Genomic DNA, 24,503 nt, shown 5'->3' with positions numbered 1-24,503 from the left:
TTGATGACGCTATGCTAATATCCTCACCCCTCCGTCATGACTACATAATAGCTTATGACCACGACTACCAGCTAACCAAACTTCACACCATCCAGTATCAGACCATTCTTGCAACCACTCCTTCGAAATAGTATACTCTCTTTCTATATATCCCCTTACAACCACTCATTAACTACCTATCCATACACCGCCCGTTATGAGCCCCAAAAGACCCATTAGGGCAACAGCGACAAGCAAACCCCAACCCCAACCCGTAACCTCAGGACGCATTACACGACCCCGAAAGTCTCGGCCTACAAAGACCACTACTTTCACCCGTATATCCAATCCTACAGCGCATACCCACTCACACCCTCACCCGGAGCGCCAAGAACAAGAAACAGAAGGCCAACCCCCAGCCTGGGCCGAGGTACGCATACCCTACCGTCCCTCTTTCCCCAACCGTACTAATCTATATAATTACTAAGTAGAACAGACCCGAACTCTGCGATGCCCTGCCCTGGTTCCGCTCCGTGCAAGGCGGAGTCTATCATAACGGGAACATATGCTGGGGGTTCCTGATCGATGCGGACTGTGGGATACGGTCGTATTTGGATGATGAGGTGGTTATTACTCGTGTGTATGTCCTATTCTCCTTCAAATCTCATAATCTTTGTCGAGAGCTGACAATATTATGTCCAGCGGAGGCGGCTGCACCAAAGATGCAAACGGGGACCTAGTGCTCATCAAGGACCAGGATGGCGATAGTGCGGCGATGAGCAGTATACTGACTAGTATGGAGTTAAATGTTCCGGTGGGGATTGTGATTGGTGAGTAGGCCGTGCCGCAATTCGCATTGCAATGTTGATAACCCTACAGGAAACCGCAACACTCTTCTAAACAGATCCCTCCCGCACCGATACAATGTCATGGCGTATTTCCGGATCACGCACGTGTGGTACGAACGCATCGGTAGAAGAACGGGTGCAAAGGTCCGGTTCGAGAAGATGGATCTGGGTAGTAAGAGCTGGTGGGCTGCGAAGCATTCCCCCTCTCCCTTGGAGAGAAATAAGAGGAATTATGCAATGCAGGCAGAGCAGGCCCGCTGCGGAGCGTGCAATCAATATAGCGTACGCATATACGATCAAGGTTGGATGTGTCTGCAGCCATCTTGTAAACTCTTCTGGACGATCAGTGGCTCGTCTTCAGCACCAGCGGATCTCATCTTCCACGAGAAATTCCTCAAATCCCGTCTCCCTCAGGACCCAACTATCCAGCCACATTACAGCCTCGTGCCGGACTTACTTTCCACATTGAAAGATGCTGATAGCGATGCGTTGTCGAAGAGAATTACTTGGAAAGGGATTATATGTCCCCTCTGCAGGCGGTGCATTTCCCGGCGGTTTTGGTGGGGATGGCGATGCGCCGATGATGATGCCGTCAGGGACAGGGACGGGGAGTGGAAGTGTCCCTTTGAGCACATTCTACCCATACGACCTATCGCTCTCCGATGGGTAATAGATGACATGGAAATGAGCCCCATTAAGCGTGCGCTTAGCTGGGACGCGAAGTTCATGGTTCCGGAGGTTGACGATGTATCTCTCTATCCGTATAGAAAGCTCACGTATACTATTCCCGGGGTGGGGAGTATCATGCATTTAGTTGCGAATCGCGAGATAAATACCCGGCGTAATGGGCCGGATAAGTTATTTGAACAGTTGCAGTGCGAGGAGTTGGGGTTGAGGAGGTATCCGTTGGCGCAGAGTGTGGGTGAGCTATCTATCTTCTTGTCTATGCGGATGAAGGATTGAATGCTAATGGTGTATGTAGTTGCCGGGACATTGACTGCTCATTTCGCTGTTAATTATGTGCGTCCATAACCTTCCTACCATTCTCACACCAGACCCTAACAAAGAACTGAAACAGGGTATGCCATACAAATACGTCGTCTCCGTCTCCTCAAAATCCTTCAAGGAAGCCTGTCCCCCAATTTTGCGGGCCATGGGCCGCCTAACCTGGGCCAGCAAGCAAGCCCATCTCGCCGCTGGGGATACCTTCCTTCCGCCAAACGAAATGCTCCTGTTGGGGTATCTGGAGGATATGAGAATCGGGGTACGTACATCCCCCCCTTGCCCTCTTTCCTGCTCTCCCAAAATCTCCGTCCCAGAAGAATATTCACTCTATGCATAGTACCACGACGACGGCGAATCCTCCCTCGGACCAACGATCTCCACCCTCTCTTTAGGCGCAAAATCCACCATGCTCGTGCGCATGAAATACAAATACTACCATGGCTACAGCAGAGCGAAGAAACTCCTCGAAGAGGATCCGGTCTTGCCTGGATGCAAGAATTATCTCCGGCGGAGGGAGCTCAAGGCCGGGTTGCTGAGTGGGAGTATTGATCGCGAGGGGTATGATGAGCTGAGGCGTGAGGGACTGTTGAGTATGAAGAAAGGTGGTACTGGTGGGGGAGGGGAGGCGACGCCGTGTATTAAGATGGAGGTGAATCATGGAGATCTGGTGGTTATGACTGGGGAGGGGTTGCAGAAGTTTTTTGAGGTATGATTAATCCCTTTTTTTTTCTTTTCGTCCATGTCTGTTTCATGGGGATGGTTGGGGTAGGTGCAGTGGATGCTGATTGTGTAGCATTCGGTTATTCCGGATAAGAGATTGAGGTTTGCGTTGACGGCGAGGTATATTAAGCCGGAATTTGTGGGGGTCGAGGAGATGGAAAAGGGGAGGTTGGACTTGGGGAGGGAGTGGGCTTATGATGGGAAGTAGGGGACACTCGTTACTTGGTGGTCAGATAGTTGGGTTGGATGGAATAGCAAAATGGTCTCTCTGCTTTGCTTCGGCCTGCTTCATAAGCGTTGCTGAACTCCTTGGTTATAATTATATAGCATCTACTGTTAGGATGCGAGAATCAAGTCCAGACAGTTTATTGTCTAACATAATCTACTAATATAACGCTCGAAAGTAGATAGAACAAAACACCAACAGATGGATATATGTACACTTCGCTGAATTTTCACCCATCACCCATTAATCAAGCACTTTTCTTGTTGGCCTTCTGAGCCAGCAAGTTCAACGCACTACCGGCCAGGACAAAAGCACACTGGTCCGGACTGAGAGTGTGCTTGACGGGGATCACCAGCGACTCGCCGCTGCGCTTGGTCACCCGCAGCTGGATGGAGCCCTGTCCACCAGCCTGCAAGACCTCATACAGTCCCTCGGTGGCCACCTGGTCACAAGCATCAATCTTGTCATAGTCGGCAGAGTTCTCGAAAGTCAAGGGAACGACACCCTGCTTCTTCAGGTTTGTCTCGTGGATACGGGCAAAGCTCTTGGCCACGATGATGCGTCCACCCAGGTAACGGGGCTGCAGGGCAGCGTGCTCACGTGCACTACCCTCACCGTAGTTCTCCTCAGCCACGACCAGCCACTCAACACCGTTAGCCTTCCACTGGGCGGCCAGGTCCGGAATGGAGTACTGCTTGCCGTCCTCGTCGTAGGCAACGTTGGTCTCACCGGTGGCGGCGTTGACGGCACCGATCAGGGTGTTGGCGGAGATGTTGGGCAGGTGACCCTTGTACTTCAACCACGGACCAGCCGCCGAGATGGTGTCAGTCGTGCACTGACCACGGACCTTGTACAGAACCTTAAGGCCGGAGAGGTCGCCCTTGGGGAAGGGAGCGAAGGGCTCCAGAAGGGCCAGACGATCCGAGGTGGGGGAGACAATCACCTCACAGGACGGGTCGGGCACAGCGGCAGTGGGCTGGAAGTCAGGGTTACCGTCGGCAAAGCCGTCACTGGGAAGAGCGTAGCCGGTGGGAGGCTGGAAGCGGAACTCCTCACCGCTGGGGGTGATAATGCTGTCGGTCATGGGGTTGAAGGTGGTGCTTCCAGAGTAAACCATGGCGGTGACGAGCTCAGGGGAGGCCAGGAAGTTCATGGTTCTCCGGTTGCCGTCGTTACGACCGGGGAAGTTACGGTTGTAGGAGGTAAGGATGGCGTTGTCCTCGCCCTTGGGGACACCGTCTGTGCGCTTCCACTGACCAATGCAGGGACCGCAGGCGTTGGCCAGGACGGTACCGCCAGCCTGGGAGAAGGTCGACAGAGTCTGATCGCGGTCCAGGGTGGCGCGAATCTGCTCACTACCGGGGGTGATGAAGAAGTCGGACTTGGGCTGAAGACCGGCGGCAGAGGCCTGCTTGACCAGGTTCTCCGCACGGGTCATGTCCTCGTAGGAACTGTTTGTGCAGCTACCAATCAGACCCGCACCAAGGGACTCGGGCCATTGCTTCTCACGAACGGTGTCGGCGAAAGCAGACAAGGGAACGGAGAAATCGGGGGTGAAGGGACCGTTGATGTGAGGCTCCAGCGTCGACAGGTCGATGGTGATCAGCTGGTCATACTCAGCACCGCCATCGGCACGGAGAAGGTTCCTGGGACCGGAACCGGCGATCTCAGAGGCGGCACGGGCAACATCAGCCCGGTGAGTCGCCTGCAGGTAGGGAACGTGGTTGGGGGAGAAGGGGAACACGGAGGTCGTCGCGCCCACCTCGGCACCCATGTTACAGATGGTGGCCATACCAGTGCAGCTCAGGGTCTCCAGACCAGGTCCGTGGTACTCAATGATGAAGCCGGTTCCACCACGGACGGTGAGCTTACCGGCCAAGTGGAGGATGATGTCCTTGGGGGCAGCCCAGCCGTTGAGCTTGCCCTCCAGACGCACACCCAGGACGCGGGGCGCCTTGAGCTCCCAAGGGGCGTCAACCAGCGCATCAACAGCATCTGCACCACCGACACCAATGGCAATGGCACCCAGACCACCGGCGTTGGGGGTGTGACTGTCAGTTCCCAGCATCATCAGACCCGGGGCAGCGTAGTTCTCCAGAACGCTCTGGTGAATGATACCGGCACCAGGGGGCCAGAACTCAATTCCATAGCGCTTGGCAGCACTCTCCAGGAAGTCAAACACCTCGCTGTTACCCTTGATGGATGCCGGCAGATCAGTGTCAGCACCACGCTCACCAACAATCATGTGGTCGCAGTGGATACTCGCGGGCACGGCCGTCGAGGGGAGACCGCAAGACATGAACTGCAAAAGTGCCATCTGGGCCGACGCATCCTGCATCGCCACGCGATCGGGCTTCAATTTCAAGTTGGCCTTGCCGCGAATGTCACGGCCATTGTTGGTGCCGGTCAGAAGGGACTCCTCGGGGTTGTCCAGATGGGCATAGAGGATCTTCTCCGCCAGGGTCAAGTTGCGGTCCTGACCGAGCACGCGACGGACGTTTTCGAGGTTTTGAACGATCTTCGGGTAGGGAGGCAAGCGGGAGGAGGCTGCCGGAGAAGCCTCCGTGGCCAGGCCACGGCGACTGAACAGTCGTTGCGGAGAGAGGCACTTCGGGGCCAACTATAATACGGGGAAGTGGAGTGGTCAGTCCAAGCTGCTAGGGGAGTCAATCGGGCTGATAACGGCGCGACTTACCCTCTGAGAGGCGGTGGCCCGCTGCCAAACAAGCTGCCTCACCATTGTCACGCCGGTTGCTTGGATGATAGCAGAGGGAAGTGACAGAGACTCAACGACGAGCAATTTTCTGTGCCATATGCTAGTGGCACTTTTCTTTTACCTTCCCCTTGATTGGCTCGCGCCACCGCCGATGCCGGATCTGGTGTCGATCTTGATTATGACTCATCCGGGATAAGCCACTAATATAATGTGGTCAAATACCGGTGGAACAACACATATTCCGGACAGCCACTACTTACATTATCTAAGTATTATGCAGTGTCTGCATTATTTATGTAGTAAATGAAAACCAGTTCCCTAATTTCACATAATGCATGCCTTATTCAAATTTCCTCATTATCATTACACATCCAGGCATACCGTATACCTGCCGGGAATATTATCACATCATCAATATTATACATACCCACCCTGACCCAGAAATCCCACAAGCAAAACAGACAAACGATTAAACAACACCAATCTCCACCCCCGCAACATCTCCACCTCCCGTCCCGATCCCGATTCGATTCAGTTGGTGATAACTGGAGCCGTGTTATCCCATTCATCACTCTCGGCTACATCGACCAAATATCGCGCCACGCTAATTCGACTCGTACTAGCCATCATGGGAACTCCCTTGCCGTCATCCGGCCATATCTTGATGGCAGTTTCTTCCGTTTCGACTAGCCGCGACGGCCTCACAAACACATAACCGACCCCGCTGGCCAGGACTTCCCTTTCTGTTTCATTGTGATCATCGTACTGATGTGACATATTAGATGTCTTCATAAGTAGCCGCAGCAGAATGTGCAGATTAGCCCAGGATGCTCCCACTCCGAATGCCTGCAGAATCACAGTCTTGCGGACCCCAAACTCTTTCATTGCAGCCACTACGTTGGCGTTGCAGTCGGCCATTAAACGAGGGGGAGAGATGGCGGCAGCAAACGGACTATCGCTCGCTCGAGGCGCATTCAGCGTTACAATCACCACGTCGGGCTTGTCTGCTTTGAACGCGGCTCGTACGCCATCTAAGTTCATCGGAGTGCCTGAGACATGTCAGCCGTGGAACACTCTGCAATCAAAGCAGTAGCAGCAGCGAGACTTTATCTGGTACTTGCCTTTGATGACATCTAGACCGGGTCGTGGACCACCCAGCGCATCAGGTGTTCGGGCTAGGGTAGTGACCTGGTGACCTTGGACATATTAGCCATATCAATCACCACATCGTATGTGCTATAAAGTAGCAGGAGCCTACCTCGTCCCAGCAGCTCGTCAATGACAAGCCTGCCACATCGTCCGGTCCCGCCAATTACGAGAACGCGCATACTGCTGATTGAAGATACCAGCGGCCGTGTGTCGAACTCTTGAACCAGCCAAGATTTCTGGGCACTATTTGTCTGGCCTCATTTTGGACTTTCAGAGAGGCTTGAGGCATCTAAGTACCCTCGCGCGTTTCAGATGTCATTATCCATCGATTACGGAAGAGGAGTAGTTTTACAGGGGTGCCCGGAGTGGCCCTCGGATCCGGTATACTTCGGGTCCGGAGGGAGTATTTGCAGCTGGGCCCAATGGCATCCACGATGGACTCGTGTCATTGTCCTTTTCGTAGTGACTATGCACAGTTTTATGCAACCTTCTTACAACATTATCCAGCTATTTCTAGTGGATTCCGGCTCAGTATCCGTGTTGGCTGTATAGGGCAATTGGTCAACCCTTTGGTTCGGAGCCATTACATAGTGATCGGGGGTATGGAGTGGATAGTTTGCGATAAACGAGTTACTGAAGGACTACTAAAGAGGGGGAATTATTTATTTTGGGAGTTGTGCGACAGAATGTTCGCCTCATCTAGGTGCTGTTTGCCACACAATGGGTTTCAAGGAAGATCTAGACGTCCCTGAAGTGAAGCCAAGATCCGGGTTAGGAAGAAAAGTAAGTTTCCACAAATGCTTAGCCACACAAAGTATGTCGGCCAAATCCGATATATGACAACTGTCTCAGTGAATAATATTCACTGGAAGGTAGAGAGTATATGAAAATCAAATCATTCATTAGTGCTGTGTAAGTAAGTAGAATTATATTTTTCTGTTGCATGGATGATGACATCATTGTATACATCTCAATTTTATTGTATTAGACAGCGCTTGAGTAGAATCTGTTGGCTACTAGCAATAGTAGTAAATTATCTAGTATCTCCTATTTACGTTAGATTTTTCTAAATGCGCCTTTACTTTGCAAACATATTCACAATAAATAAAAGTGCAGATCCGCTTTGTCTCCATGCAGGTACTACTGCGGCCATCTCCGTCCCCGCAACGGAGCGGAGGCCGAGGCTCAAGTCACCTGACGTCAGGATCCGCACTGAAATTTGCAGCCGACAGAGGGGCTGATGGATCGCCCAGTGACGATATTGGTGGATGGTCCAGGCGTGTGGTCGGCTTCCAACGTTCAAGCATAAATAGTCCAATTCGATTTTACAATTTCCGAGCTTGACGGTCGACAAAGCCCATCCACTGCGTCATGCCGGAACCACTACCTCCTTTGGCACCGGTTCCACCCCCGGAGGTGCAGAGCACCGTACCACCCAACGAATGGGAGCTCTATATAGATGCGTGGATCTTGCTTCTGCAAGTACGCATTGAAGCTCCTGATTCCCAATTCAAAGAAATTGCCGCCCACGATGAAACTGCCGTGACCTTCTTGACCTCCTTCTATCATCAATCTGCCACCTATGGCTCATCTGGCTTCCATGCCGGGCTTAAAGCGCGATCATTACGGAAGCTTTGCTTCTTGTTGACGAGGAGGTTCCTTCTGGATGCCTCTGCAACACCGTCTGAGCTGCTTGATGTACATGTTCTTGCGAACATCTGTTGCACCTACCCTTCGAGCGCTGCCATGAAGCGACTATTGTCTGATGCCTGGAACAAGCATCAAGATACAATAGCATCCAGCCTTGAGAAGGCCAAGACGAATATTATCAGAGAGCTTGCCTCGCTCAACCCCACGAAGTCTATGGCTATCCTCTCTGACATTCGCCTCTTGACTATCCTGGCGTCCGCACTCCCCGGTTGTGGCCAGGTGCTCATGACCGGATCTGACTTTCTGGACACATTCGCCGATGCATACCAAACACACAAACGAGCGGATATCCGCAGCGTCCTCGTAGCAAACGTCTACGTTGGTCTAGCATCGCTTCTGAAGGGCCCAAAGCTGAATCTTTCCGCGCTGCTGGACCAGCTATACAGTCTAAAATCCAGCGCTGGCGTCGGATCCTCAACAACGAAGAAGGAGCCCACCCTCCTATCCGACGTTATATGCAGTACAGACCTCCTAGTCCGTCTCGACCGCCATCTCAGCACCCACCCCCAGAAACGAGGCCAAGACCTCCTCACCAGTCTACGAACCTATCAAGAAGAAACAAAAGTCTTCCACCGTCGCCATCAAAAACAAAAGAAGCGACTCCTCGACAAAGGCAAAGGCCGCGCTGCTACGGATCCCCCCGCTCCCGAAGACATGCACATTCACCGCATGTCTTTGATCACCCAAGTCCAAGATCTTTTCCCCGACCTAGGCTCCGGCTACATCACCCGCTTGCTAGACCACTACAACGACGACCCCGAAACAATCGTCTCGCATCTCCTCGACGACTCCATCCCCTCTGAGCTCCGCACCCTCGACAAATCCGAACAACTTCCTACATCAACATCAACCTCAACCATCCCGCACGACCCTCTCCCACCCCGCTCAACACCACCACCCACAGAGTCAACCCTCCCAGCCCGCAAAAACATCTTCGACAACGACGTTGACCTTGCCGAACTATCTGACCAGTCTACCCTCCACCACGGCCGCCGCACCAACACCACCCAAGCCGACGACCTCCTCGCCGACCGCACCCACCACTCCGCGAACAAAGCTGCTATCCTTTCCGCCCTAGCCACCTTTGACTCCGACGACGACGAACGCGACGATACCTACGATATTGCCGACGTCGGCGGAACCATTGATGACACCACCACCGACGATGCCAAGGCCGCAGCAGAGCAACAACAAGAGGCAGAACTCTCCCTCTACCGCACATATAAATCTAATCCGGCCCTGTTTGCGCGCGACTCTGCCACAAGACGCTCACAGCCCCGCGCTTCGCTTAAGCGCGAAACCGGCATGACGGATGAAGCGATCGAGGGGTGGGCAGTCATGTTGTCGAGGGATCCGAAACGGATGGCTAGATTGGAGGATAAGATGGCGTTTGGTGCCGCTGATGGTGGGGGGCTGAATCAACCTGAGTTGCCGGCTACGTCGTATCGGAGACCTGGTGCTGGAACGGAAGATGACGACGAGAGTGAGGCAGGTGGGAGCAACAGCTCAAGAGGAAGAGGAGGACGCGGACGCGGTGGGAGAGGTCGGGGACGTGGTGCAGGCCAGCAGGGTAGTACTCCTGGGAATAGTAACCCTGCTGTTGCGCGGCAGAGGAAAGAGGAGAATAAAGCTAGTCGGGCGAATCATAATCGTCGACAGCAGCGAGCGAGGAAGGTTGCGAGGGCTGGGGGGATGATGGGGTAGTTAGTAGCGTGGATGGTAGTCCCAATAGTCGATGAGTTTACCGGAAATGATATAATGAAAGAATGAAAGAACTACTTGCTTTAGCATTAACCAGGCGCTTACTCATGGAAAGTACTGTGAAAAGTGGCATGTCTAATCACCTGTAAGTATCTCCGCCTAGCATGGGTTACTATTTATCTGTGTTTCTATATTCGAATAGATCTATGTCCGCCCCCTCCCACATAGTCCTTAAACTTCGTAAACACGAATATGCGTAGGTATCAATCTCAGACGATCCAAGAACTCTAGGGGCTTCTTCTGACGGTTCTACATTGTCACCCCTCCCCAGATTGGGTAATAATTGGCCTCCCATCTGCCTCGTATTTCATCTCTATCAGGTTCAGCCACCGACGCATCGGAGTTACATCTAAACAACACTTTCTCATTTTTGTTTCGCTCACAAAGGACCGTAGGTTTGTTCGTTATCGTCTTAAGCCGTACCGAGGATTTCTTTTGGATCCGTTAATTGAGACTCATACTGCTGCGTATCTGATCTGTGGTAGAGAGCGACGTGCAGCTTAGGTAGCTAGATACTCAAATATATCCTCTACTTGCCCATTCAATTCCGTGGTTATATAACTGTGACCCATACAGCATAGGTTATTTGTGTTATTGTATTAGGGTTTAGTCTTCTTAAGATGAGAGAACCGAGTGGCTTTCGCCGCAACCCGACCTTCTGAGAGGCGACAACCTCAAAACCTAGAGCAACACCGGTGTCAAATTGGGCAAGCCGTCGGCCAAGAAGGAATCTATTCTCCCGTAAAGACTACTTGGGCTGATCACAGGACAGCTATCATCAACAGGGCGTGTCTAGATCGAATCGATTTCCTGAAACACATACCGGTGTTTCCGAAAGAGGAAACCTACCCGCTCCTGCGGCGGCATCGCCAAAACGGGTAATCACCATCGTTTACTCATATATGACTACTTGCAGCAGAATCCAGCATACGCAAAATGTGGTATCTGTGAATATCGAAAATTCGCAATGGTAATAACCAGCCTCTTCCGAGCAGCATCTCCGCCTGAGAATGCGCCGACATACTTTGGTATCAGGTAACGGCGAGCATTTACACCCAACAAGGGTCGTTATACTGACGTGGAACAGGCTCGACAGTGATATAATATGGCTTCCTGGAGACTCATCATCGACAGGATACTGCCATGTTACAGGAAAGGTTGTGTTATGCCTCAACCAACCACTCTGTGTCAAGGATATCAAGCTGCACTTTGAAGGGCGGCGTTACATGAAGTATGACTATCACTCCTTCTGTGTGACTCAAACTGAATGATTATGTGAATAGCTGGCAGAGTTTCTCGGAATACCAGGGAGCTCACCATCATATGCCGTTCTTGGAGCGGCTATTCATGTATCAAATCTGGAACTTTCTACCTTATCCCGGGACTCCATCACCAACTACTCTACCAGCTGGAAACCACGAGTTCCCATTCACCTTCTGCCTATCCAACAGCACACCAGACACTATTGAGGGCCTCGGCGACTGCTATGCTAGATATCAGCTGAAAGCTACTATCAGCACAGTCGGCGGACGTCGTATCCATGCTAACACCCGGGTCAGGGTGCGTCGGATGTACAGATCACTATTGCTACCCGAGCCGAAGGTGAGATATTATGCAATATTGCCTTGTGAGGTCTCAATTAAAAGGCTAATTTCAATAGATAATGCAAGAAATATGGCCGCAGAAGATAATCTATCGTGTCTCATTACCATCTCAGGCATATACCTTCGGGAGTGTTGTCCCCATTAAGTTTGAGTTTATTCCTTTATGCAAAAGGCTCGAGGTAGCAACCATCCACACTAAGGTTGAAGAGACACACAGAGCCTTGCAACAGCCTGTTCCCAACCGCAGGACCCGTATAATAGTCAAGGACGACTATTATCCCAGAGGTTGGGATGAAGACGAATACAGAATAACATCCGATATTGAAGGTTGCTGGTATTCTACAACCCGCTTCCTTCACTTGCCGAATGAACCAAAAGAATGTCTACAGAGCATCTCTACTAATTTTCTCTGTGTCGAGCACACGCTCACCATTCAAATCAAGCTTTTAAATCCCGATGGTCACCACTCAGCTGTATGACTTCCAGGTCCACTGTTCGTTCATCTTACTGACCACAATATAGGTCCTTTTAGATATGCCCATTTCGATTCAATGTGCCTTGCCACCTTTGCTAGAGGACCCCTTTGTTTGCTCCGTGATTCAATCCCTCAGATTGATGGATGAGACGTATGATCAGCCACTGCCGAGCTACAATAATCACATTATGGACCGAACTCCCGATGAAATTGCATCTGGAGTACTTGGTGATGACACAGAAGTTCTCTTGGGACCTCCAAGGTATTGCCAGTTGGACATTTCTTCAAAGCCACCAAGTTATGAATCTGCCGTTCTAGACATTTTCTAATCCGGCCCTGTTTAATGAGGGCTACGCCTGACGGAATATGCTGGGTGTGAAACTCTTGCAGTAAACATTCATATAACTAATCAAGCTCACCTCCTAAACACCTTAACTCTTGCCAACTACATAGGAAAACGCCTCATCCAAAATCCTCAGGCCCTCCTCAATTTCTTGCGGTGACACCGTCACTGGCGGCGCCAGACGGAATACTCCTCCCATCCCCGGAAGGTTAACAACATTACACGACAGCCCACACGCCATGGCTCTGTCTGACACCAACTGACCTAGCTCCGGCCCAGGAGCCTGAGTACTCCGATTGGATATGATCTCGATTCCCTGCAAAAGGCCCCGACCGCGTACATCCCCAATACACCAGTACTTTTTCTGGAGCTTTAGTAGGCCTTCCCTCAACTGGCCACCACGCTCCCTCGCGCTCCGGCAGATATCCTCTCGCTCCACAATCTCCAACACCTTATTTCCCACCGCCGCAGTAAGGGGATCATTTAAGTGTGTCGTCAACCAAAGAAATCCAGCGTCCGCGCACCCCTGCGCAATCTCAGCCGTCGTACTTACCGATGCCAAAGGAAGCCCACATCCTAGAGTCTTTGACAAAGCTAGAATATCCGGGACTATTCCAGCCTGCTCGAATGCAAACATGTGGCCAGTGCGACCGACTCCTGTCTGCGCCTCGTCCATGATCAGCAACATGCCACGCTTCTTGCACTCAATCGCCATGCGTTGCAAATATGCATCGGGAAGCTCCAAAATCCCCCCGGTCGACAGAATAGGCTCCATGACAAACGCAGCCAGCGACCCCACACTCTGCCGATCAATCATGGACCAACCAAACATCAGCTCCGTCTCCCAGTCATACGTCCCGTCCGCCTTGCGAAAGGGCGAGCGGTATGCATATGGAGCGGGAAAGGCAAGCTGACCTGGCATACACGGACCACCACATTTCCGGCCTGTGGAATACGTCGCTGATCCTGAACCCTGGGTGAGGCCATGGTAACTGGCGCTGAAGGCGACAACTTCGAATTTTCCAGTGTACGCTTTGGCCATTTTAATGGCAGCTTCGATAGACTCGGAGCCGGTGCTTAGGAAGAAGGACTTTTCGAGGGGTGGAGGGAGGAATCGGGCGAGTCGCTCAGCTAGGTCCACCACTGGGTGGGTGATCATGTTGCTGAGGAGGTGGTCTAGTTTGGCGGCGTATTCCTGGATTGTGGTGACGATCTCAGGATGGGAATGACCGAGCAGTGAGCTCATCTGGCCTGAGGTAAAGTCGAGGATCCGACGGTCGTTGGTGTCATATAACCAGGTGCCTTTGGCTTCGGTGATGATGACTGGAGAGATAGGCACTCCTGTGGACATGAGGTACTTGTTGGCTTTGGCGAAGAAGGCGGCGGTGGTGTTGGGGCTTGTCATATTGTTCGATAGCGAGTGCTTTTCCTTAATCCGATAATAATCTAAATAAATATGTTGCTCAATCTGAACCTGTTTTCCATGTTAATCCAGGCCTCGTTGGCTATAAGTACTAGTTCCCCTTAGAGTGACCGCGGGCATAGGGTTCTGCTATCCAATTACTCTAATTGGCTGAGTTGCCCGCGGGCGAAGGTTCCCCGCGGCCACGAAATACTTCGCTTTGTCGGATCACCTTCTCCTTGTACTTTGAATCCACGGATCAAATATCCAGTAGGAAGGCATCCTGATCATACTTAAGAAAATGAAGGAGAATGGTAGCAGCTCAGGCAGACCCTATCGGTCTCATGTACATCCCGCATGTTTGCCTTGCCGAAAGCGCAAGTCACGATGCCGCACCAGAGACTCCTCAGCGACATGCATGATGTGTCTGGCTCATGCAACCGAGTGCCTCTTTCCTTCAGCTGACAAGCCTGCGCAAAGGAAGCGAACCGCCAACCTGCAGCGGATTGCACCCAAGACAGCCCGAGTTGAACAACCTTCCACCCCTCAGGTCGTACTCCCGCCACCCAGGACCAGCCAACGTTCGGACACACCACAAATGACGAGACATCACCACCCAGCCCATATTCCCACAACATATTCAGATGGCAGGATTGCAAGTCTAATGGATGTGGTTGGCGATACTGGGGACGACAGCTCCCATGTCGTCAGTCCAGTTGTTGCCGATGACAGTAGTATATTGGAAGGATATCTGTTCACAGTTCCGGATAATCGAAGACCAGGCTTGATGCACACTAGTTCAAAATCCAGTCGACTCATGCGGCAGGTACTGTTCAATACCATTCCGAGGCGTCCGTTAGGGGTGTACTCAAATCAATCTCTCCCGTCCATGAAATGCGAGGTTATCGAAAAATACCTCGAGCCCGCGACGAAGGATGTTGTGGGACTGTAAGTCATCGCAAATGATCATTTACATGAGATTTCTAGTTACTGAGTGTTGTGCCCCCAGGTTCTTCAAATGCGCAAATATATGCTTCCCTGTGTTTGACGAGGCGTCGTTTATGAATGCTTACTGCACTCGCAAAGAGGAGATATCCCCAGCTCTCCTCTGCAATCTATATGCCAACTCGCTAATATACTGGGACAATTCACCACAACTGCGTTCAACTCGCACACCCGACATCCGCTATATCTGGAATCAAGCTAACGAGGCTCTTCATTCCGAGTTGTTTCTGTGTCCTGGTATTTCAACTGTACTGGCGATGCTGCTGAATGTCTGCGGCAGACCAAGCACCTCAATCTTTGGCAATGGGGGTATGGTAGGAACAGCGGTAGCCCTATCTAATGCCTTGGGTTTAAATCGAGACCCTTCCCAGTGGAATATATCTGCTCTCGAGAAGGGATTCCGCATCCGCGTCTGGTGGTTGGTCGTGATTCACGATCGATGGTAGTATATCCCGCTTTTCTACTTCTCTCTTCCACGCTAACATTTACTAGGTGTAGCCTCTCCTATGGAACACCGCTCCAGATTCATCGCGCCCAATATGACGTCCCATTTCCAACCATGGAGTATCTCATCTCTTCTCCCGGAATGCCATTCCATGAAGCTGCAGCCTCAATCTTCATTGCTTTCACGACACTAACCGAAGTGCTGGGTCAATACCTAGAATATATCTATCACGTCTCCAGTCCCGTGAGGAAGACGATCAATTCCCTTTCACACCTCCTCACCAATTGGGAAGAATCTCTCGACACCAAGACCCGCCATATTATCCGCCGCGGAACCAACTTGACCACCCCTGGCGCGGCAAACCTGCGCCTGGCATACTTATCCGTGAAGCTTCTGCTCCGACGCATCGCACTCGACCTCGACGACGAGCAGACTGAGATTTCCGACAGTGATAAAAGGAAAGACGGCACCTCTTCCTCCATTTCATTCACACAAGTCGAGCGTGTAGCAGAAGAGATAGTACATCTCGTACGGGAGCTAGACGAGCTTCAGCTACGTGGGTTTTGGATCCCGGTGCAGGCGTACTCGCTAACATCTGCGACGACATTTCTTCTGCGGAGTGGGCTACGCAGAGTTAAACCGCACTCTGTCGAGAGTGGCGAAAATCCACCCTTGGAGTTGGCTAAAGAAATGATCGCTACACTGCAGTCTCATCGACTGCGATTTGGGTGGGATCTGGGTGACGATTGTCTGTCAAAGTGCAGCGAGCTGGTGAAAAGGATCGCTTCCTTAGATAATGATGGGACCGGCTTGCCACTGAATGATGAGATGTCTGATTCATTCCAGCCTTTTGATATAGATACATCAATCCTGGATGACCTGTTCTGGGATATGGCATGTATGGGGAACACTTTTACGTTATAACGCCAGTTATTATCATCAACACATCCTTTTAGTATTATATCTCTCTATATCTAACTTTATTAAATCTATACTCTATAATACGCACTCACCCCCGTCACCCATTACCCCTTAAACGGCGCAAACCTCGACATCTTCCTCAACCTAACCCCATAAATCATAAACAAAAACGGCACCGGAATGGCCGCCGCTGCAACACCCCCCAAAATGGACATTGCCGGCCCAACCCCCAGATTGCGAAACATCGGTTGCGAGAACAGCGGAAACGCCGCCGCCAACACACTCCGCAGGAAAGTATTCGAAGCCGTCGCCGACGCCGCATAGGGCCCATATGTATCAACGAGGAAATTAATACACTGGCCAAAGATAATGCAAAACCCACAGCCGAACACCATTGCCGCCACAACCGGCAATCCCCACGAATACTTCGGCTCAGCTGTCCACCCGAACCAGAACAGACCACCGGCGAACAAGAACCCGCCAACAGCCATGGGCATCAGACGCGCCTCGGGGACAGGCTTGCCGCCACCTTCCTCCCACTTGCGGATGTAGTATGGTTGGCCGATGAAGATGATGAATGCCGACGAGAGCAGAACACCGACGAACAGACCGATGAATGGCAGCGTAGCAACAACGGGCTTCCATTGGCGGATATCATCAAAAACAATCGGAAATACCTCAAGGGTGAGATACAGCAACGCATACGTAAACGACGCATACAGCGCGATCACTGTGACCATCGGCTCAGTGACAAGCATGACCAGCGGACGCGAGAAATGCTTCGTGACGATACTATGTACGTCCACCTTGATGTGTTCGTGCGGGTGGTATAGGTCCTCATTCCCGGTCTCCTTGCGCATACGCACCGCCTTGCGGTGTAGCAGCACGGGGCCGTATACCTCCGGCAGACAGAAGAAGGTGATGCCGAAGATGAAGAACACGATGATAGCCTCGATGTACTCAGTCCAGCGCCACCCTAAGTGAGGGTTCGAGACGAGCGCGGCGCCAATTATAGGCCCCATGGTTGGGCCGCCGACGACGCAAATGGCGTACGAGGTGCTGGCGATGCCGCGCGCCTTCATGTGGAAGATGTCGCCGAGAGCAGCGGAGACATTACTAACTGGTGCGGAGCCGAATAGACCCGCGAAGTACCGGGTGATGAGAACTGAAGCTGTGTTTTTGCTGGTTGCGGTGCCGATGCTGAATAGTCCGAGGACGAATACCGCCGGCAGCATCGACCACCGCCGGCCGAAGAGTTCGGAAATGGGTGCCCAGCATAGAGGACCGAAGGCGAAGCCAAGACTGTTATGCTTGTTAGTAGCTGCTGGAAGGAAGCTTATACCGGGGTTGAATTCGATGATTGGGATATGTTACATACATATAAAGGGACACCGGAAGAATGCTAACTTCCGTCCCAATGTTCAAATAAGCCTTAAGCTCGGTCTCCGCCGGAGAGATAATACTCGATCCTAGACTGGCGCTCAACGCCAATAATCCTAGCTGAAACGTGATCCAGCATTTGTACGCCGTCGAAAAGTTATGTGGGTTCTCGGGGTCGTTTTCCTCCCATTTCACTAGGTTAGGATCGGGACCGCCGCCTGCATGTTCGACCTTGCCCTTTTCAGCATCTGCTGGTCGAGATGATGCTGGTAGCGGCGGTGGTGGAACGACAGTCATTTCTGGGCTGAGATAAAGGCTGAGATGCTAAGGCTGCAACGCACCCTTATTCTCCTTCTCGGCTTCAGATATTTTCTCCCATTTGGTGTTGTTTCGAGGGGGTGACGAAATTCCTACACTTTTTTTCTCTCTGATTCGCCGCTTCGGGGTTTCGGCATGTTGTCCGGTAGTTTTTCTCCGATATGCACGGGGGTGGCGTCGGATGGTCCGAACGGAGGGTCCGATGGTTGGGGGGTGGTTTAAAGGGTGGATGGGTTTGGCTGGGATGGTGCCGGGTGAGTGCTAGGTGTAGTGATAAGTGGGGAGTTTGGCACGACTTTTAGTGGTCTTGCTGCAAATGCCGAGTCCCCTTTGCATGCCTCCTGGCTGTTTTCGGTGGACTCGGATATAACATGTGTCGGAGTTATCGGGCGAACATTCTCCGTTTGTAAGCAGTACCTGTGAATGGCGGTGGTCATGTGACCTGAGGCCACCTCATTATTCTCTCTCTGGCTCCATGTTTCTTCCTCTGGTCATGTATCTTGAGCTACTTATTTTTAATAACTGATAGGTTATAAGCCCAGAAGCTTATAAAAAGTTAATTAAATATATTAAAATTTTATTAATATTCATTAATTTTTATTAATTTCTATTAAGAACTACTAAATCTAAACTAATTTTAACTAGTTAGATAACTACCCGGTGCTAAAATATATCTGGAATAAATTAAGGACTCTTAAATTAATTTAAGCTAATAAAAATAATATAAAATAGTATTAATCAGAAGTAATTTATTATTATTAATAAATATATATATACTACCTGCTGTCCAGGACTAAATATATTAGAATAAAAAATATTTAATTATAATATTATCTAGTATCTTACCAGATCTTCAAGATTACCTGACAGGAAAAGAAGACTTTAAAATCTAGTAATTTAAAATATATAATAAACTATAGATCTTATATTATATATTTATAATTAATATAATAATATCCTGATTAATAGCCACAAATCTAAATTATTAATTATAGAAAAACTGGAATATTTTTATTTTCTTCTAACTAACTAATCAGATCTTATAAAATATTTTAATAAAGCTCTGAAGCAAAAACGTAAAAAACTATTATATAAATAAAATATTTAATAAAATATAAAAAATAATTTTAAACAAAGAATTTAATAAAAATAAGATAATAATATCTAAACTTTATAAAATATAATATATCTAGTACTCAAGTATTTCCTAATATATTAATAATTTTAAAGAAACTTTTAACCTTGCTTAATAACTACTTTATAATTATTTAATATATTTTATAATAATTATATTATTTATAAACATATATACTAATATGCTAGAATAATATAATATAATTAAAAAATAATTAGATAATTATAATAATAATATATTTACTAATATCTAATTCTATAACTTATGCATTAAAACCTCTGAGAAAACTAAAATAATAATTAAGATAGATAATATCTTTATAAATATAATAATAAGTTTACTAAGTATCATATAACAGGATAATTATAAATTAAATAATTAAAATCAGAATAATAAATTAATTAATATTTTTAAAGATTATAAACACTGGCCTCCTGCAGAGATTAATCAGAATAAATAAATTAAATAATAGCTTATATTCTTATTTACATAAATAAAAAGACTTTGTTCTTACTGTATATAATATTTATATAATATTTTAATATATATATATTTAGTACCAGCTAAATAATAAAAAAAATAATACTTATAATCAGGAATCTTTACTTACTAATATAATTAATAAATAAATTAAACTCAGACTATAACTGCACTGAATCTTTTAATAATTAAAATAAATAATCAGTCTTCTTATCCAGAGTTACTTACTTAATCTAATATTATTATTAATTATAATAATATTTTTTAATTCTCTAGTATGGCAATAAATATATCTAGATTAATTATAAAATCTGAATAACTATAGAATACTAAAGCCAGTTAATATATAACTCCAGATTTTATATAATTTATTAATTATCAAGATTTCTGTTCTGATAAGAGATTATATAAATATAAGATTTCTTATACTAGATAAAAACAAGCTACTAGAGTTAGAATAATACTGGTTAATATGATAGAATAACCTAGCTATCGGGGCCTTGGGCATCGGAATGATGTATTACAGTGGTTATGAGAGTTATAAGATTATTAATAGAGGTTTTACATCTCTCCAATATTTATAAGGTACTGATTTCTTTATAAAGAACTACTGATCTTTCAAGGATCAATTTATTTCGTGGATATAAGCTATCTTTGTTATTATTAAACTAATTTATTATATTTTATAATTAATTTTTTATCTAGTTAACAGGCTTTTTATTTTAATAAATAAATCTTATTATATTTTAATTCTTCTTATTTTAATTATTTAAGAAAGATGCCATCCCTTGAAGATAATAAAAAAAGAAAGATATTTAATAATTATATTAATCTTAAATTATTATCAAATATAATTCTTACTGTTAAGAAAATTTAATAATTGAAAATTTATATTTATTGATTAGAACAGGCTACTAATTTATAAAAAAGAATAATTTATTTTTAAGAAAATAATTTTCTAGGTGAAATATTATCTAGATACTATTAATTTTTTTTTAAATTAAAAAAAGATAAGAGAGAGATTAAGTTTAAAAATATTTTTTATTTTATTTTAAACTTTAATTTCTAAAAGTGTTAAGAATGGATCACTAATCTAGAATATATATTTTAAAAAATTTTTAAAAAGTATTTATTAGAAGAATATAAGATTCTTATTATTATTAATTATATAGATCTAGTATGCAGGCAGAAATAGTATTATTTTATTAATAATAAAAATCCAGAAGTAAAATAATTCTTAAGAAATTATAGTCTAGATTTAAGAATTAGATTCTTATTTTAATTTAAAATATTATTATTTTTTAATTAAATATTATAGCTTAACTTAAACAGGCTTATTAATAATATAATTAAGATTTAAAAAAATTTTATATATATTTTAATATTTTAAAGTAATATTTTCCCTGCCAGGCTGAAAAAAAGAAAACTTTATTCTATTTTATTAAATTATTATTTAATTTTAATTATTATATATGAGAATATATTCTTTATCTACCAGAGAAACAGGATAAAATAGTAATTATTATTATTTATTATTATAAATTATAAAATAATAAAGAGAAATATAAGTAAAACAATAATTAATCTAGTAATTATAGATTATATAAGTACTTCTAAAGCTATTCTAATTAATTAATTAAAGAAAATATATTGAATCGCAAGGAGAACCTTACTAAAAAAATAGTAATTAATTATAATACTTTATATATAATAATATATAATATTTTATAAACTGATATTTTATTAAAAGCAGGAAGATTTAATCTGCTAGAATTTATTAATACTTATTAGATTTTAAGAAAAAAGTAGAGAAATTAAAATAGATTTTATAATTTTAATTTTTTTACTTAAAGTAAAAATTATTTATTATTTTTATATTTTTATTCATATTCGAAACAGTCTTGAAATCTTTGTGGATTTAAATAATTATACTAAAATAAATATTATTAATTATTAATTTACTAAGATTTATAATTTTTAATATACTCCAGTTACTGTACCTAAAATTAAAATTATTAATTAAATTATTATTTTTATTTATAAAGTATAAAAGATTTTTATTATTATTATTAATTTATAAGGAAGTATCTATATTTTTAAATAATATTATATAAAAATTAATTAAAATTCTTACCTGTATAGCAGTCTAATCCTATTATTAATAATTATATTTCAGGATCTCTGTATTAATTTATTAGTATAAAATTAATAATAATAATTTAATATATTATCTATTTTTTTTTATTATTTAATTTGATAGAGCAACCTGAAACTCTATAAAAATATATATTATTATTAAATTTTCTAAAGATATTTAGCTCCTGGAAGAAAAGTTTTTTAAATTTTTTTTAAATTAAGAAAAAATTCCGGTAAAATTTTAAAAATTTTAAGATATTTTTTTTATAAATTTTTTTTAATAATTTTTTTTATGGCCCTGCAGACTATATTATTAATATTAAATTTAATAAAATATTTTTTTATAAATCTATATATCTTTTATCAGAAGCTGAACTCAAGATTTTATAAGAATATATTAAAAAAAATCTAAAATTAAATTAAATTTAATTTTTTAAGAACCTTACAGGGGCCCTTATTTTTTTTATTTAAAAAAAAATAATAATTTATACCTTTATATAAATTACAGGGATTTTAATAAGATTTTAATAAAAAATTACTATTTTTTATTTCTTATTTTAGAGATTCTTGACAGGGTCTCAGGCAGTAAATATTTTTTAAAAATTAATATTAAAAATATCTACTACTGCATCTATATTAAAAAAGATAATAAATAAAAAATAGTATTTTATATCTGATATAACTATTTTAAATATATTATTATATTATTTAAGCTAATTAATATTTTTATAATCTTTTAAAATTATATATATACAGCACTTCGCGGACTTTTTAATAATTTTTATATAATATATTTTAATAATATTCTTATTTTTTTATTAGATAAAGAATTTTATATAAAGCATATCTACCAGATACTAGAAAGACTTTAAAAAATCTAATTTTATATAAAACTATTTAAATATTTATTTTATTAATTCTAAGTTAAATTTCTAGAATATATTATTAATATTACTAGAGTATCTATAGATTCTTAACAGATAAATAATATTATTTTATAATTAATTTCTGAAAATTATTATAATATTTAGATTTTTCTTAGATTCTGTAACTTCTACTATTAATTTATTTAGAATTATTTTTAAATTATTTTATTATTTATTTTCTTACTTCATAAAGTAATTAATAATTAAAAATCTAAAAAAATCTATTTAAATTTATATGAACAACTTGCTTTTTATTATTTAATTATTATTCTTTAATAAGTATTTTTATTAATATATTTTTATCTTATAAAACCCTAGTATTTAGAAATTGATATATTAAAAAAAAATAAATAATATTTTATTTTAATTTAATAATAAAAATATATTTTATCCAGTTATCTTCTGGTCTTGTAAGTTTTCTGGTACTAAATTAAATTATAATATTTTAAATTAAAAGCTATTTATTATTATTTACTTTTTTAAATAATAATAACAGTATCTCAAAGATACTTTTTAAATAATTAAAGTCTTATCTGATTATTCAAATTTATAATCCTTTATATATTAAATTAAAATTAATAAAAAATAAGCTTAATAGCTTATAAATCTTATTTTTTATAATTTTATTATTAAATATAGAATAGAAAAGTTAAATCCAGTAAATAAATTCTTTAGAATATTTTTAAAATTTTAAATAAAATCTATTTTATAAAAAGAATTATTAATCCTGATTTAAAAATAATTTATAGATATATTATCTCTGATAGTAAGAAATTTAATTAAAAAGAAATTCTAGTTTAAATCTTAAGATATATAGAATTACTTTAAGTTTAATATCTACATTATATTAAACTTAAAGAACTTTAATAATTAAGCTAGTATAGAAATAGCTGACTAGATTACTTAAAAAAATTTATTTTAAAAAATTTTTTTTTTAATTTATAATATTATAAGTGTATACCACAGAAGTTCTGTACTTAAATATATATAATTTTAAATTTTAAAAGATAATCTTATATTTACAGAATAAAAATCTAGAGATATAATAATAAAAGACTATTATTCAATAAAGATAACCAGATTAAAAGTACTAGATAGTAAAAATTATAAATTATTTATATTTTAAAAATTATTATTATATTTCTTTTTTTAAAATATTATATCAGGCACTTATTTGCCTATATTATAATAATTTATTAATAGAATACTTTAAAAAGATAAGAATAAAAATATTACTATATAAAAAATTTTACTGGAATAGATTATATTATAATATAATTAAATATATTTAAACTTATTTAATATACTAAAATAATATTATTTTAAAATATTAATTATATAGTATCTTTGAATTTCTACTAATTTTATTTTATTTTTTTAATAAATTAGTAATAGATTTCATTACAGGACTGCCTCTAATTATTTAATATAAAAAAATTATTAATATTATTCTTATTATTATTAATTAATTCTTAAAATATTATTTTTTCTTTGCTGTTTTATCTATAATAACTGTTTTAAATCTTATAAAATTATTCTATAAATAAGTAGAATTAGTTTTCAGACTATTATTAGATATTATATTTAACTGAGAATTAATTTTTACAAGTAAATTTTAGTTATATTTAATATATAATAGTTATATAATCTTGAAGCTATTAACTATATTTTATTTTTAAATTAATAATTAAATAAAACAGATGAACCAGATCCTTGAATATTATTTTTAATATTATTTTAATTATTTTAATTTTAACTAGCTAGTAATATTGCTAATTATTTAATTTATTTATAATAATATAAATAATATAACTATAAG

General features: G+C 42.8%; 7 protein-coding genes across 7 annotated transcripts; 3 read left to right on the top strand and 4 right to left on the bottom strand.

The window, feature by feature from the left end:
* Positions 1 to 196: 196 nt before the first annotated feature.
* Positions 197 to 2,760, top strand: AKAW2_40428A (uncharacterized protein; the record flags this gene model as incomplete). The annotated part of the gene is made up of 8 exons (XM_041688754.1): positions 197 to 409; positions 471 to 619; positions 682 to 809; positions 859 to 1,749; positions 1,810 to 1,847; positions 1,906 to 2,091; positions 2,170 to 2,538; positions 2,626 to 2,760. The coding sequence occupies 8 exons, from the start codon at positions 197 to 199 to the stop codon at positions 2,758 to 2,760; spliced, it is 2,109 nt and encodes a 702-aa protein (XP_041542508.1).
* A 265-nt stretch (positions 2,761 to 3,025) lies between these two features.
* ACO2 (aconitate hydratase ACO2) lies at positions 3,026 to 5,518 on the bottom strand (the record flags this gene model as incomplete). The annotated part of the gene is made up of 2 exons (XM_041688753.1): positions 3,026 to 5,398; positions 5,474 to 5,518. The coding sequence occupies 2 exons, from the start codon at positions 5,516 to 5,518 to the stop codon at positions 3,026 to 3,028; spliced, it is 2,418 nt and encodes an 805-aa protein (XP_041542507.1).
* Positions 5,519 to 6,025: 507 nt separating this feature from the next.
* AKAW2_40426S (uncharacterized protein) lies at positions 6,026 to 6,535 on the bottom strand (the record flags this gene model as incomplete). The annotated part of the gene is made up of 1 exon (XM_041688752.1): positions 6,026 to 6,535. The coding sequence occupies one exon, from the start codon at positions 6,533 to 6,535 to the stop codon at positions 6,026 to 6,028; it is 510 nt and encodes a 169-aa protein (XP_041542506.1).
* Positions 6,536 to 8,014: 1,479 nt separating this feature from the next.
* On the top strand, positions 8,015 to 10,057 carry AKAW2_40425A (ASCC2 family CUE domain-containing protein; the record flags this gene model as incomplete). The annotated part of the gene is made up of 1 exon (XM_041688751.1): positions 8,015 to 10,057. One exon carries the CDS (start codon positions 8,015 to 8,017, stop codon positions 10,055 to 10,057), a length of 2,043 nt encoding a protein of 680 aa, XP_041542505.1.
* A 2,567-nt stretch (positions 10,058 to 12,624) lies between these two features.
* On the bottom strand, positions 12,625 to 13,941 carry AKAW2_40424S (aspartate aminotransferase family protein; the record flags this gene model as incomplete). Its single annotated transcript, XM_041688750.1, has 1 exon — positions 12,625 to 13,941. One exon carries the CDS (start codon positions 13,939 to 13,941, stop codon positions 12,625 to 12,627), a length of 1,317 nt encoding a protein of 438 aa, XP_041542504.1.
* A 298-nt stretch (positions 13,942 to 14,239) lies between these two features.
* Positions 14,240 to 16,312, top strand: AKAW2_40423A (uncharacterized protein; the record flags this gene model as incomplete). Its single annotated transcript, XM_041688749.1, has 3 exons — positions 14,240 to 14,886; positions 14,948 to 15,385; positions 15,436 to 16,312. 3 exons carry the CDS (start codon positions 14,240 to 14,242, stop codon positions 16,310 to 16,312), a joined length of 1,962 nt encoding a protein of 653 aa, XP_041542503.1.
* Positions 16,313 to 16,413: 101 nt separating this feature from the next.
* AKAW2_40422S (MFS transporter) lies at positions 16,414 to 17,986 on the bottom strand (the record flags this gene model as incomplete). The annotated part of the gene is made up of 2 exons (XM_041688748.1): positions 16,414 to 17,611; positions 17,688 to 17,986. The coding sequence occupies 2 exons, from the start codon at positions 17,984 to 17,986 to the stop codon at positions 16,414 to 16,416; spliced, it is 1,497 nt and encodes a 498-aa protein (XP_041542502.1).
* Positions 17,987 to 24,503: the final 6,517 nt, after the last annotated feature.

The sequence above is a fragment of the Aspergillus luchuensis genome, chromosome 4, assembly GCF_016861625.1.
Source record: "Aspergillus luchuensis IFO 4308 DNA, chromosome 4, nearly complete sequence".
In the NCBI taxonomy this organism is placed as follows: domain Eukaryota; kingdom Fungi; phylum Ascomycota; class Eurotiomycetes; order Eurotiales; family Aspergillaceae; genus Aspergillus; species Aspergillus luchuensis.
Note: the sequence above shows the minus strand (reverse complement) of the source record. Positions and strands in the feature narration are given on the sequence as shown.